Below are 15546 nucleotides of genomic sequence, written 5' to 3' on the forward strand. Positions count from 1 at the left end.
CTGATAGCTGCTAGGCTGTGAGAAAGGGCGTTTAAAGAGATTCTTATCGCTAGTGTGTAACACAGCATGCTCCTGTCAATGCAGACACACTGGCCAAGCTGTGGCGATCTAGTGATTTTTCTCTTCCCATGTTCAACTGAAAGAAATGTGATGTTTAACATGCAAATTACGATTTGAACATTTGAGTAGAAGTAGATCATTCAATTATATGATATTTCACGGTTTTCTAATTAACTACACCAACAAATATCTGTGGTTAAAATTAGAAATACTTTTACTGTAATATTAGCTTTAAAATAATATTTAAACACTTTGATCATTATTTCATATTTTGTAGCAGACCCATACATAAACAAAGAGTCAAGAGAGGACGAATACCTCACTCACAGTTCTTCAGTGCAGTTTGTGATTCTGTTCAGTGGGAGTTTATGGCATTACACCAGAATGCCAATACTTTTCTGGGTTTATTCTAATATTTTCAAGCTATTCTTTCTTTTTCTTTTATAATTCTTAGTGAATACAGCTAATCTCAGTTGTAAATCTTGGTTCAGACATCTCACAATTGGACAAGTAGAGGACAAACTTGATAATGCTAACAAAAGGTAACAAAACATGTGCTGGTAAGCCTCTTCAAATTTGTAAGGAAACTGCTTATATATAAATCAGAATATATATATATATATATATATATATATATATATATTCATTCTGATTTATATGAAAATATGGTTTCTGAGTCAACAAGATAGGACAAGATGAACAATAAAACATTTGAATAACACATTTAAAAAGAGCTTGTTCTTACATGACACAATTTATTAGTGACTCACCATCAGTGCGCAGTATAAGAGGAGTGGGCGGGCCATGAACATGTGTTTTTGTGACAGTATTGGTGACGACACATGTGTAGTTGCCCACATCAGATGGTTCCACCTTGGCAATGTAGAGGTTCCCTGTCTCCTGTGACACGAACCTTCGTGAATCCTGTTTCACGTATGATGGATATTCATTAAAAATCCAGCTGAACGTAAGGGCTGTAGAGGGGGAAAAAAAGAAGTTCAAAAATGTCACTTGACATGAATCATAAAAAAGAAAGAGGTCGTTTTACAGCTTGGAAACTTTGCATAAACATAACTAGAGGATGTCATGACATTTCCGCTCTCCGCTGAATCGAAATGGCAGGAGTCAGCACTGCTCATGAATCTTGTGCCTCCCCAGAGTTGCTTAATTAGCATTTGGGCTACATGCTAGGGTGAAAATTAATCAGGCCGAGGAGGGTTGTGGGGCATGGAGGGTGAAAATTAATGATGGAAAAGGATAACCAGTGTCCTGCAATTCTTTGGCCTCCAGTCAAATGGATAGTAAGACTACCAAAGCAGACCATTTTTAAAAAATTTTTTTTAAATTTTAAATATGAAAATAATAAATATGAAAGATAATCAACAAAGTAAAGAATGTCATCATAAAATTATAGGACATCCAATGTGTGGAAAAAGCCTGTGCCTTTTAATCATATATATGCAAGAAAGAGATGGAATATAGATTCATTATTTAACAACGATATAACAACAACAAATATAATCAAACACATACAGGATCTTAAGGCTGCAGCAACCAAAACGAATTCAGTGTTTAAAAAGATATTTCAATATTCATATTTCAAAATGATTCATTATTTGAATGTTTGCATGCAAACTACATCAGTCTTATTATTCCAAACGCTTCCTCAAAAGTGGGGTGCAGGATGTGATAGTTATTGTTGTATACTAGACATTTATGTGACTACCTGACAGTCAAATTCACTTGTGGATGTTGTTTCATCAGGATTATTTTAGATGGCTTTTTTTCTGCACATTAAGATGGTGGAAGAAGTAGTCTTACTGTATTTAAAAAAATAGGCACAAAAAATTTGCTTTGAAGGATGTGAACTGGAACAGAGTAATGTTAGTCAATTGCGAATCTGTTTTAGAGGATTTAAACCTAACATGGTGAACAAATTATATTGCAGAATTCAGGCAATTTGATTGGGGTTATCTCATACAGTGTGGCAAGTAATTATCTGGAAAGACCTTTGTAATATCACAGTCTAAATCTGGATTTAAAGAGAAGCGAATCAGTAAATGAATCACATGTAAATGAATCACATGAAAATGAGTCACATGAAAATGTATCGCATGTAAGTGAATCACATGAAAATGAATCACATGAAAATGAATTACATGTAAATGAATCATAGGAAAATGAATAAATAAATTAAAAGGAAAAAAAAAGAAAATAGGTTTTATAAAGAAAACCCCGGCGGTGCCAGGCAAACGTACTAACCACTAAGCTGAAATAAATATACATATATACAGTTGTGCCCAAAAGTTTACATAGCCCTTGCAATATCTGCTAATTCTTAATACTGTTAACAAGATAAGAGAATCATAAAAATCCCATGTTGTTTTTTTATTTAGTTCTGTCCTGAATAAGCTATTTCACATAACATATAGTCCACAAGACAAGATAATAGCTGAATTTATAAAAATTACCCGGTTAAAATTTTTTACATAGCCTTGATTCTTAATACTGGGTGTTGTTACCTGGATGATCCACGACTGTGTTTTTGTTTTGTGATAGTTGTTCATGAGTCGCTTATTTGTCCTGAGCAGTTAAACGGCCCACTGTTCTACAGGTCCTGCACATTCTTTGCTTTTCCAGCATATTCTGCATATTTGACACCTTGGCTATATATAGTGGCTATATATAACCAGTTATTTATTCTCATTAAAAAAAGTATTGAGAGGAAAAAATTTTCAGTAGCAATTTTATTTCTGAGGTGTGCCTAAAGTTATATCAATGTCAATCACACGGGACAACTGTTTTTCCCTACTTTCCCCCTTACCTTTAATTATACAAGGTGGAAAAAATACTATGAGGAGCTAAATGCTAACAGTTAGTGTCTTATAGAAGTTTGGACTAATTATCTGAGACACTGTGCATGCTGCTTGCTGCGCACAGTGAGAGGCAGTCGTGGTTGTCTAGATAGACTCCAGACCTGTTTCCTCCAGACAGACATTAACCTGAGCTCACAATCATGCTGGTAATGCCACCTGCTCTGCCAGCATGCCACCCCACTGATCAACATATGAAAACAAACATAGAAACAAACAAAAAATCTTTGAGTTCAGCAACTCAAGGTTCCTAAGCATGAATTGGCACTTCTGTGGCAGATCTTCTGGTGCAGCTTATCTATACAAATACATTTATTTAAATTATATTATTTAATTCTCAAATCTGATTGGTCAGAAGCTGTGCAATATTATTTGTATAACCTCATGGACGTGAACAATAGGTTTATATTAATGCACATATTATGTTTCTACAATAACAGTTCACACACAGGGACTTGCACGAAGGGCATTCCATATAATCTAAGCTTAATAAAAATTGTGTTGTTGTTTAATGAAGAAAAGAGTACAATTGTGGATTTGGTGAAGTTTATTTATCTTATTTATATCATTTATGGAACAAGAAGCAGAGACTGATGTGATGGCTGCTGTTTTTACAGTCATACAAATTAAATATTTGTCATAATAAAGGCAACAAGAATGTCATTGCTGATGCTCTCTCACACATGCTTTGTAGGTTTTCCATTTTTGTCTAACTTCTCGTTCTCCCCCGTCTTAGCATTGCAGCCTGCCTACCTACCAGCCTGTGTCATGTTCTGCCCATGCACACTAATTTGTTTGTATTTTAGGGAAGAGTACAAAGGCTGGGCCTGCTCATGGTTTGAGGCCCCTTTTTTTCTTCCTGGAATTTGGTGACTGGGTGGTTTTTGATGCTGATGCCTTCATCTTCTTTCGCTTGTTTGTTTGTTTGTTTATTCTTCCAAAATATCTTCAGCACTCACACTACTTCCCTGCATCCAGTATTTGCATCATATACTGATCATTAACTATTGAAACTGTTCAAAAGTATCTTCATTGTGTATAAAATACCAACATAGTTTTGAAATACCTGCAGGCTGTAAAAAGCATTCATGTCTTCAGAACAGAGTTCTTTATACTTCCTGTTTTCTTGGTAAAACAACAAGCTGCATTTTTTTTGAGTGATTAAGGTAGAGTCCCATAACAGAACAAAGATATTTATTTAATGTGAGGTGCATATAATTCAAATTCATATTATATACACAGCACAGGTCTCACCATACACACCTCTGGAGATATACTGTATAATGGTAACTGAGAAACATGTTCAGCTTTATGTGTTTGAGTCCTGAAGCTGAAAACACAACACAAAACTCCACAACAGCATTATAAAAAGGATAAGCCTTCATTTTATGCATTTGTTATACTGTATTGATGGGTGCAGTAACCTTTATCTCAACAAAAAGGGTTTTTCTTCAGACTTTCTTTGGCTTTGTAAAGGATGGAAAAAAGTAACATTGATTAACACTAGCTGTCAATAGTTTATCAGAAGGAATGCCTGTTGGAATTGCCAACAAAATTAAAAAATCTTAAACAGTGCTCTTTTCAATAGGTCAACAGCCATATTTCCATATAGTCTGGCATTCTAAATAAGGAGTTGCTAGCTAATGTAACTTAGGGTATATAATTGTGCTCTCAAAGTGACAGGCAGTGGCCCTTATACATTAATTATAGATTTGAGTGGAATAGGGTATGAACAAATCTGTGTGAAATGAAATAGTTGTACAACATCAAAACAAGTGCATGCAAACAAGCTCCCTGTGTAGACACTTTTTATTTTTATTTTTTTGGGGGAGAAGGAAACCAGAGAACACACAGGAAAATGTCTGGGTTATGCATGTAACCCTGTTCCCTGAGAAGGGAACGAGACATTGCGTTTAGCATAACACTATGGCAGCGCCTCTCGCGCGTGACCGGCATCTGAAGCTTGTGTAAAATCATGTCTATTTATAGGCCTGCCATGATCAGGTGATGTAGCAATTAAGCGTGTCACATGTTATAAATATGGTACCATAATGTGGTGAACTGTGAACTTCTGTGAACCGCACCGTCAGCCTCTATTATCTGAAGCAAAGACGCAATTCACAGGCCTGCCCTGGTACGCAGCGTCTGGTACACAACAAAGCTAGGTTTGTTTGTTGTTTTTCTCAGGGAACAGGGTTACATGCGTAACCTAAACGTTCCCTTTCAAAGGGAACTCCAATGTTGCGTTTAGCAACATTAAAGGGAACGAGAATACCTACGGCGTCATACTGATGGGACGACCCGTTCAAAAAGATCCAAGCCTGAGGGTCACTACAAGACACTCAAGCGCGGGGTGGAATGAATACCCAGGCTGTAATAACGAATGAATGTGTGTGGCGTAGAACCACCCTGCAGCAGCATACACATCCTGTAAGGATACGCTTTTGGACAAAGACTTTGCGGAGGCGACCGCCCTAGTGGAATTAGCCCTTATGCCCAGAGGCGTGGTGAGACCACGCCCCTCATAAGCAATAGAGATTGATTCCACTATCCAATTAGAGATGCACTGCTTTGACACAGCATCACCTCTACTGTTGCCGCCACAGTAGACCAGCAGCTGCTCCAATTTATGGCACTGGCCGGAGCACTTACTGGACACAGCAGGAGCATTCTCTCTTGTTCCGGTGTGGGGAATGGAGGAGGGCAGAAAACCTGCAACACCACAGGGTGGGCAGCCCATGTAGGCACTTTAGGAATATAATCCGTCATAGGATACAGGAAGGCCTTGGCTAATCCAGGGGCAAAGTCAAGGCAGGAAGGGGCAACAGAGAGAGTTTGTAGATCTCCTACTCACTTGAGAGATGTCAGGGCCAGAAGAAGAGCTACCTTTAGAGTCAGAAACTTCTCAGAGGCTGACTCTAAGGGCTCAAATGAGGTCCCTGACAGACCTTCCAGGACCACAGGAAGGTAGGTCCCAGGAAGGTATGCGTAGCCTGCTGATGGGCCTCAGCCGCCTGACACCATGCATGAACCTCGAAGTTACAGGATGTTGACCCACAAAGGCTCCATCAACAGGGGCATGGCTGGATGAAATGGCGGCCACGTAAACCCTGATTGTGGAAGGAGCCCACCCCGCTGTGAAACATACTTGTAAGAACTCCAGGACTGTATCTATTGCACAGTTCACTGGGTCTAGCTGACACACCACAAGACAAAAAGCTGCCACTTGAGTGCATACAATTTCCTTGTGGATGGTGCTCTAGCATTTAACATGGTCCTTACAATCTCACTTGTGAGACCAGAATCTATGAGCTGGTGCCCCTCAGGGGCTAGACCCACAGTTTCCATAGTTCTGGCCGAGGGTGATAAATCAGCCGTCCGGTTTGAGACAGTAGATCCACTCTAAAGGCTCAAATGGGGCACCTGACAGACCTTCCACGACCACAGAAAGGTCCCAGGAAAGTGTGTGTGGCCTGCAGATGGGCCTTGGCCACCTGACACCATGCATAAACCTCGAAGTTAGAGGTTGTTGCCCAACAGAGGCTACATCAACAGGGGCGTGACTGGCCGAAATGGTGACCACGTAAACCAGGATTGTAGAAGGAGCCCACCCCACTGAGAAATGTTCTTGTAAGAACTCCAGGACTGTAGTTACTGCGCAGTTCACTGGGTCTATAGTGGATCCCTGCGGATGGGAATCTCCCAAGGAGTGCCATCTAGAAGGGATAATATCTCCGAGAACCATATTCGAGCTGGCCAATAAGGTGCTACTAGCAGCAGACATAGACTGTCTTGGCAAACTCTCGCTTGAACTTGTGGGAGCAGAGTGATCAGGGTAAAAGCGTACAGATGTGACATGTGCACCATAGCGTCCAGCCCTAATTGTGCAGGAGGAGTGAGGGCGAACCACAGTGGGCTGTATGTTGTCTCCTAGGAGGCGAACACATACAGTCCCGCTTGGCCAAACCTCACCATATAGACTCCACCACTTGTGGATGGAGCCACCAATTCCTGGGCCTCAACAGGATGTCTGCCCCCATATTCCCAAAATGTACAATGCACTCATTGACAAACTTTCCTTCTGACCAAAGAAGAATTAGTTGCACCTGCCTGAACAGGGGGTACGGACATAATCCTCCCTGGTGGTCAATATATGAGATCACCGCTGTGTTATCTGTAAATATATGGTGACCTCTCAATTGAGGAAGAAGGAATTTCAGTGCTAGAAATATGTCCCATATTTCTAGGCAATTTATATGCTCCAGATGAGGGCCGCACCAGAGACCATGAGCTAGACAGCTGTCTAAGACCGCGCTCCAGCCCATGAGGGAGGTGTCTGTCATTACCGTCTTGCGCTAAGTAGACATCCATAGAGTGTGACCCAAGGCTAGAAACCGGGGACACTCAAATTCTCAGAGCACGTAAGCATTGCCGCGTGATACTGATTATTCTCAGAGGTTTCGTCCTTGGACAAAACCCCAACTTCTCAGCCATCACTGAACGGTCTCCTGTGCAACAGGCCCATAACTGCCAATAGTCTCCCCAGATCCAGCTTTAGCTTTCTCCGTGTTGGTAGGATTGAGGGATAGATGTTTGGGATAGAATGTTGGGGATGTAAATGCCCTCATCTTAGTAGAATCCTTATAACCCCTATAAAAGTTGTCCACTGTACTGCGGAAAGCATACTTTTCTGAGGTTCAACCTATGCCCCAAGCTCTTCATGTGGACGAGAACAACATCTCGATGCTGAACCGCCAGTTCCCCGGATCGTGCTAGAATTAACCAGTCATCCAGGTAGTTTAGTACATGGATGCCCTGGAGTCACAATGGAGCCAGAGTGACATCCATGCACTTTGTGAAGGTACAAGGGGATAAAGCTAGCGATATTTCTATGTGGAAATATGCACCTTTTAGATCTATTGCCACAAACCAGTTCTCGAACTAAATCTGTGGAATGATAAGTTTGGGCATCAGCATCTTGAACCTGTATGTCTGAAGAGTACAGTTCAGATGATGCAGATCTAAAATAGGCCACATACTCCTATTTTTTTGCAGACCAGGAAATTACAGCTGTAAAAACCTCCCTGCCTCAGGGAACAGGGTACATGTTCTATGGCCTCTTTGTCCAAGAGGGATCTTACTTAGTGCAGGAGCACTAACCTCGGGCTCTGGTCTGTGCTGACTACTGTGGTGAGCACACCTCTGAACCAGGGGGATCGAGCTATAAACTGGACCCGGTAACCCTTTTCTATGGTAGACAGAACCCATGGAGACACATTTGGCAGTAGTTTCCACACTGCCAGATGGTCTTTTAGTGACGTTAACTATTCCACATTCTATTGGAGGGAAAGCATCAGATTTTCGTTGCCCTGTGACAGCTCGCTGACCAGAGAACACTGAGACAACCTTGGCTAAGGCAGGCCCTACAGTAGCACTGGGGGCTAACTGCCCTAACAACCACATGTCCCCTGATACATCCCTCCACAGCCCCTCAGGGCCACTCTTCTTTGCCTGCTTGGCCTTTATGACCATTCTCAAATCAGGCCTAGTAGCAGGCCGCGACTGTGGCCGCCTGGTCCCCCTGGGGTTGGCAGGCTGCCATACTCGCCTTCTGGGTCTTCCTCGCACTAGTGCTGGCCCGGGCTCCACTCGTGGATGCCCGGGTGAGCTCGAGACAACTGGGAAGGAACTGGCTGAATTCCGCCATATGTCAAGCTCACTCAGCAGGTCTGCTTGGTAGGCCTGCAACACTGTCATTTTCTGCAGTGACCCACAAGCAAGCTACTATTGCATAGGCCTTGGCTTGGATGGCAAAGTCGGCCCCCCTAATTACCTGCCGTTGATGGAGAGAGGTAGCTCGCAAGCGCCTCCTCCAGCTTCAGCATAGATAAATAGCCATGCAGTTCATGCCCCACAATGGCCGTGTAATCCAACATCGTGGGATTATAAATACGGTTTATGCATGGTTTTCCCCCAGAAGCCTGATATTTTGTCATGTACTTCTGGAAGAATGGGGAGTTTCTGCAGTGCGAGGGATTTACTTTCACTGGGGAGACAAAGGCTAATCCAGCCTTAGTAATCACTTCAAGCGGCTCTTTATATGCTGCTCTCAGTTTTTAGCTCATCCTTCTGGCTCCTCGGAGTCAGAGAGGAATTATTGCTATTATTTTTGTGTGTGTGTTTTTATTCCCACCTTTGGCTTTCCATAGCAGAAGGAGGAGTCGCAATGCGATCTCCAAAATCCAGCGGAGAGCCGAACCCAGAAGACAGAGCAAGAGATAGAGCAGCGCTCGTCTTCGGCTCCTCTTCCGGATCCATAAGAAATCCCCCGTACTTGAGACGGCTAGCTGCCTTGGCAGCAGCCGGCCCAGATCCACCAGGCTCTGAAACCCAACTCGCTTCGGCTTCCAAGAAGCGCACGAGTCGCGAGCCGAGCTGCTTAATGTAGGCATTACCATGCGCAGCCTCTTGAAGCTGCCATCGCATGCTACATCCCTAGAAACTTCAACCAGAAACTGTGCACGATTCCCCGTAATGATACGGGAGCAAGCTGTAACACACTTCCTGAATTCTCTCCCTCATATTTTTCTCTCTTGCTCCTTCCTTTTTTTTTCTTCTATTTTTTTTTTAAGTGATAGAAAAGCTCTGAGATTTTGAGAAAAGATAGCAAGGAAATGAAGTGTCTTTTTGTTTCTTTACACAAAGAACTGAAATGCAGTCTTTGGCTCAAGATAATAAAGTCTGATGGCGCAGTTCACAGGTGCCATATTTATATCACACGACGCGCTTAATTTCCACGTCACCTGATCATGGCAGGCCTATAAATAGGCATGATTTTACACAAGCTTCAGATGCCGCTCACGCGTGAGAGGCGCTCCCATAGTGTTATGCTAAACACAACATCGAAGTTCCCTTTGAAAGGGAACCATGGATATATAAAACATAAAACTCTACACAGATAGTAACCCAAGCTCAGAATCACTAAACAAGCTGTTAATCTTGAAAAAAGACATGAGAAAATATATAAACCTCAGCCACCCCTTAGTGAACCTTCTTGAAAGCTATGTTTGCTTCAAAACTAACAGGCAGAAGCACAATGCTAACATTTACTATATGTAGTAACTGGCGGATGCTCTTATACAAAGTTTTTTTTTTTTTTTTTTTTAAAGCAATCAGATTCATAGAGAAGCTGTTATAATTCATAACTTGAAGGTCTACATACTCATGCTGGTTTGTATGGGTGCTACAGTGGTCTAGTCAGTATCAAAATGGACAAATTCAAATAGGTGAGCATGAACGATGAATACAGGGGTTGTGTCTCGGTCAGCTCCATAGCTTCCTAGGTCATGAATGAGTATATCGTGTACATGAGTTGGGGCAGTGGTAAGGACCCTGGCTCACTACACATTGGGACATTGATAACTTAATTTCCGGCAACATGACTACTTATTCGTGTTATAAAACACCACCAAAAATTAAAAACAAATTTAAGTTTTATATTTCATATACATTTAATCACGCACATGATGGTGGGTGTTGGGAAGGATTTGACTAGTGCAAGTAGGTGTTTGGAAACAGATTTTTTGGAATCTGGTGGTGGTTGTACAGATGTTACCTTCTGACAGAAGGGAGTACATGAGAGGGTGGGAGGGGACATCCACAATGCTAGTGGCCTTGTTGCGTTTGTGGTAAGAGGTGTCAATGGTGGACACTGAATTCAGGACAACGAATGTTTATATTTCATAGAGGGGAATGCCAAGTTCCCTGTAGCTATAGTCATGAGTTGGCAGGCAATTGTGTAGTTAGGAAGCTGGCTGCAAAGATAATGTGGTGCAGAACCCTTTCATGACTGGGCTATAAGGACAAGAACTTAATTTCGGTCACAACAGGAAGCCAGTGAATTGACCTCAGTGTGACAGTCACAAGAGAGAACTTTAGGAGATTATGAAACAGACAAGCAGCAGAATTTTCAATGCTTTGGAAAGGAGATGTAACGTATGAAGGGATAAAGCAGGTTTTTCAGTAGTGAAGCCTGAGAATAGTGAGAGTTTGTATGAGAATGTGAATGGATTCTGAAGGCAAGAAATTATATATATATATATTTTTTATTAATCTGCAGATGCTTGATGTGATTGGAGAACTTGAACACTTCATCCAAAATCATAGAAAGATTCCTAGCCACCATATGGACTGTGAGGGAGATGATTTTGAGATCCAGTACAGGGAAGTAGATAGCCAATTCTGTTTGACATGGTTGAGTTTCAGAACACACACTACATGGCTAAAAATATTTGGACACCTGACCAGCATGCCCAAATGTGGGCCTTCCCCAAACTGCTGCCACAAAGTCTGAAGCACAGAATTGTATAGGATGTGTTTGTGTGCTATAACATTACAAGTTCAATTTCCCTTCACTGGAACTAAAGGCCCAAATAATTTTCCAGCATGACAATCCCTGTGCACAAAATGAGGTCCATGAAGACATAGTTTGCCAAAGTTGAAGTGGAGGAACTCGAGTGGCCTGCACAGAGCCCTGACCTCAACCTTACTGAACACCGTTGGGATGAACTGCAACGTTGACTGTACCCCAGACCTCCTCAAATGACATCAGTGCCTGACCTCACCAATGCTCTTGTGGTTGAATGAGCACAAATCCACTTCCAGGCTCCAAAATCTAGTGGAAAGCCTTTCCAGAAGATAGGAAGTTATTATAACAGCAATGGGGGATTAAATCTGAAAATGGGTTGTTCAAAAAGCACATATGAGTATGTTGGTCAGGTGTCCTCAACGTTTTGACCATATAGTGTAGGTCTTTATCCAGGAAGAAATGTCCAAAAGGTGATCTGATGTCCTCTGACAGACTTGGGAGACAGAAGAAAAGAGAAGTGACGTGTGTCATCATCAAACCAGTGCTAGGAGAAGCCCTGAGAACAAGCTTGGTCCAAGAACTAACCCTTGGGGAATTCCTGTAGTGAGAATGTGAGATGAAGAACTGAACCTCACGTGCTACTTGGTAGCACTGTTCCTGTAGATATCAGTAAAAAAAAACACATAGGAATATCGTCCAGTCACAGGAAGTTCCTGAGGTTTGTGTTTGGAGACAACACATACCAATTTCGGGTTCTTCCCTTCGGGCTAGCTTTAATCCCTCGCACCTTCACAAAGTGCATGGATGCTGCTCTGGCTCCCTTGCGACTCCAGGGCATCTGTGTACTAAACTACCTGGACGACTGGTTAATTCTAGCACAATCCAGGGAACAGGCGGTTCAACATCGAGATGTTGTTCTCGCCCACATGACAAGCTTGGGGCTCAGGTTGAGCCTCAAGAAAAGTATGCTTTCTCCAGTGCAGAGGACAACTTTTCTAGGGGTTATAAGGGATTCTACTATGATGAGCTTCTATCCCCAACATGCGAATAATCGATCATATCAACTTTGAGCAAGATAAAGCTAGGTCGGGCATCCCCTCCAGTCTCTACAAGAGACTGTTGGGCCTTATGGCAGCAACAGCCAACGTCATACTGTTGGGCCTATTGCACATGAGACCGTTATAGTGGAGGCTGAAAAGTCGGGGTTTCATCTGAGGATGAAACCTCTGAGAGTGATCAGGGTCATGCAGCAATGCCTATATGCTCTGAGTATTTGGAGGTGTCCGCAGTTTCTAGCCTCGGGTCGCACTCTAGGGGCGTCTCCTTACTGCAAGATGGTAATGACAGACGTGTCCCTCATGGGCTGGGGTGCAGTCTTAAATGGCTGTCCAGCTCACGGTCTTTGGAGCGGCCCTCATCTGGAGTGGCATATAAATCGCCTAGAGATGCGGGCCGTATTCCTAGCACTGAAATTCTTTGTTCCTCAGTTGAGACGTCACCATGTGCTAGTTGTGTCAGACAAGGCAGCGATGGTCTCATATATCAACCACCAAGAAGGGTTACGTTCACGCCCCCTGTTCAGGCAGGTGCAACTAATCCTTCTGTGGGCAGAGGGAAAGTTCTTGTCAGTGAGTGCAATGTACATTCCGGTCAGCCGGAATGTAGGGGCAGACATCCTGTCAAGGCAGAGGCTGATGTAAAGGTTAAACAATAAATACAATATTTCACAGCCTTAATTGCTTATATTTACCAAGAGTGTGTCACGAGTTCCCCTTAAAGCAGCGCACTGTGGAGCATGTGAGCGCGCGTGCACGAGCAGGTGCGCGAGCACCTGCTTCCCTTGTTGACAATTGTGACATTTCGACATGTGCATTTGTTTATGTTTCTGTTATGTCTCCTCCCTGTTCTGTCACTGGTTGTTGTTTCAAGTGTGTCTGAATTGCCCTCAGCTGTCAGCTATTACGGCGCTAATTATGTTTGTATATATACTGCGCACCTCCCAGCACACAGTGTGGAATTTTAGAGTAGATTAGAGTAGTTTAGATGAGAGATAGTTAAGATACTTAGTTTAGATTACTTACTATAGTCATAGTCATAGTCAGTTTATGCTGGTTTCTCCACAATCAGTATCTCGCCATTGTTTATGTTTCATGTTTTGTGTCTCGACCCTGTATCCCGTGACCATGACCTTGATTCCTGCCGAACCCTGTGTATGTATATTTGCCGATCTCCTGACCTCTTGCATGTTTGTGGATTACGTTTTTTGGATCATGTTTTGGATTTATCTGTCTGTGTTACTCCTAAATAAAACCTGTAAATAAAAACTGCACTTGCATCCATCATATCTCCGTTACGTCATGATATGTGACAGAAATAAACCTGCTGAGCTCCAGCCAGAGGTCAACAGGGAGGCCCCAGCACCAGAGCTCCAGCCTGAGGTTCAGGAGGGGGTCTCAGCTCCACAGATCCACTGTAAAGCCCAGTCACTGTCCCAAGTGTCTGTTAACCCGGACAACCAAGCTCCAACCAAGTTCTGCTCAAGCCCCGAGTCTACCGACACGGCCGACCACGTTCTGCTCAAGCCCGAGTCTACCGAAACGGCCGACCATGTTCTGCTCAAGCCCGAGTCTACTAACACGTACAGCCAAGTCCGGCTCACGTCCAAGTCAGCCGACATGACCGACCAAGCCCTGCTCACATCCAAGTCAGCCGACATGACCGACCAAGCCCTGCTCACGTCCAAGTTAGCCGACATGACCGACCAAGCCCTGCTCACGTCCGAGTCAGCCAACACGACCGACCAAGCCCTGCTCACGTCCGAGTCAGCCGACACAACCGACCAAGCCCTGCTCACGTCCGAGTCAGCCGACACGACCGACCAAGCCCTGCTCACGTCCGAGTCTGCCGACATGACCGACCAAGCCCTGCTCACGTCCGAGTCTGCCGACATGACCGACCAAGCCCTGCTCACGTCCGAGTCTGCCGATACTGACAGCCAAGTTCTGTTCACGCCCGAGTCTGCCGACACTGACAGCCTAGTTCTGTTCACGCCCGAGTCTGCCGACACTGACACTGTTCTGTTCACGCCCAAGTCAGCTGACAGGGACAACCAAGTTCTGCTCACGCCTGAGTCTGCTGAAAAAAACAACCAAGCTCTGCTCGTGTCTACATCTCTATAAAATGTGTCTCTGCAATAATTTTTGAAAGATTAATTAAAAACTAATTAAATGGAGAGTAAGTGAATACATCAAGGACTGTCAAAAAATGGATGTTCATTGGAGTCGTGTGTTTGTGAGGGACTGTTTTAAAAAAAAGTCTTGAAAACTGAAATGTGGCAAAGTTTATGTTTGCAGTTTTATGTTTTAAAAACACACCCACCCGCCGAGGCTGGCCCTCCAGGCTCCCTGTGACCCTGTGTACGATAAGTGGTACAGAAAATGGATGGATGGATGGAAGTTGAGATAACTTTTGCTAATTTGTTAACATTAACTCAAGTTAGCCTCTTTTCTTTGCTAATGCCAGGTTAGACTAGCATCATTTCAGGTAGCTAACATTAATGGGCCAGGCAGCGAGTCAAATACTAGCTAATGGTAAATATTGATTATTTGATACATGATATTTTACTTCTGATGTATTCATTAGCAAACTACATAGCATTAGTCATGCATATGACCAACAAACTTACAGAGATCAAAATAGTGTAGTTGCTTTAAAACAACAAGCAATAAAGGTTACTTTTCACATGAAAACATGATAATAACTCAGTTATAAAACATTTTCATTTTACTTTGACTACATTTTAAAGTAACAACTTTTTTAAATTTTCATTTGAATACATTTTTGGCTTCATACTTCCACTTTTAATTGAGATTTTAACACAAACTCTATACTTTCACCTAAGTGTAAAAGTCTTGTTTTCAACCCAGAATCCTAATACCAAGTCTGAGCAATGGAGACGACTGTGGACCAATGACACAGAGCATTCTTTTGCTTTGTGTAGAGTTTTAGCCACTGCAAGAAGAATATTTTTTTATAGAATGCATGGTCTTGTATTCAGGTCAGTTGGTGTCACATTTCTGGAGAGATGAAGATAGCAAAATCCAGGTTCATGGAGCCTAATTTATGAAACCTTGCATGTATTCCATAGTAAAATTTACGTGTGCAGACAAAAAAGAGGAAATGCTGTACTCACAAAAATAATCAGATTTATAAAACTGTGTACACACCTGCATGCCATTTCCTCTT

General features: G+C 42.8%; 1 protein-coding gene across 3 annotated transcripts in view; it reads right to left on the reverse strand.

Moving 5' to 3' along the window:
• Nucleotides 1-15546, reverse strand: part of cntn4 (contactin 4) — a 280558-nt gene that overhangs the window by 130464 nt on the left and 134548 nt on the right. For all 3 annotated transcript variants that reach the window (XM_017480449.3, XM_017480450.3, XM_053683552.1), the window contains one exon: nucleotides 831-1034. In XM_017480449.3, coding sequence (XP_017335938.1) covers nucleotides 831-1034 — 204 coding nt within the window. The remainder of the gene's footprint in view (nucleotides 1-830; nucleotides 1035-15546) is intronic.

Source organism: Ictalurus punctatus, chromosome 11, assembly GCF_001660625.3.
Source record: "Ictalurus punctatus breed USDA103 chromosome 11, Coco_2.0, whole genome shotgun sequence".
In the NCBI taxonomy this organism is placed as follows: domain Eukaryota; kingdom Metazoa; phylum Chordata; class Actinopteri; order Siluriformes; family Ictaluridae; genus Ictalurus; species Ictalurus punctatus.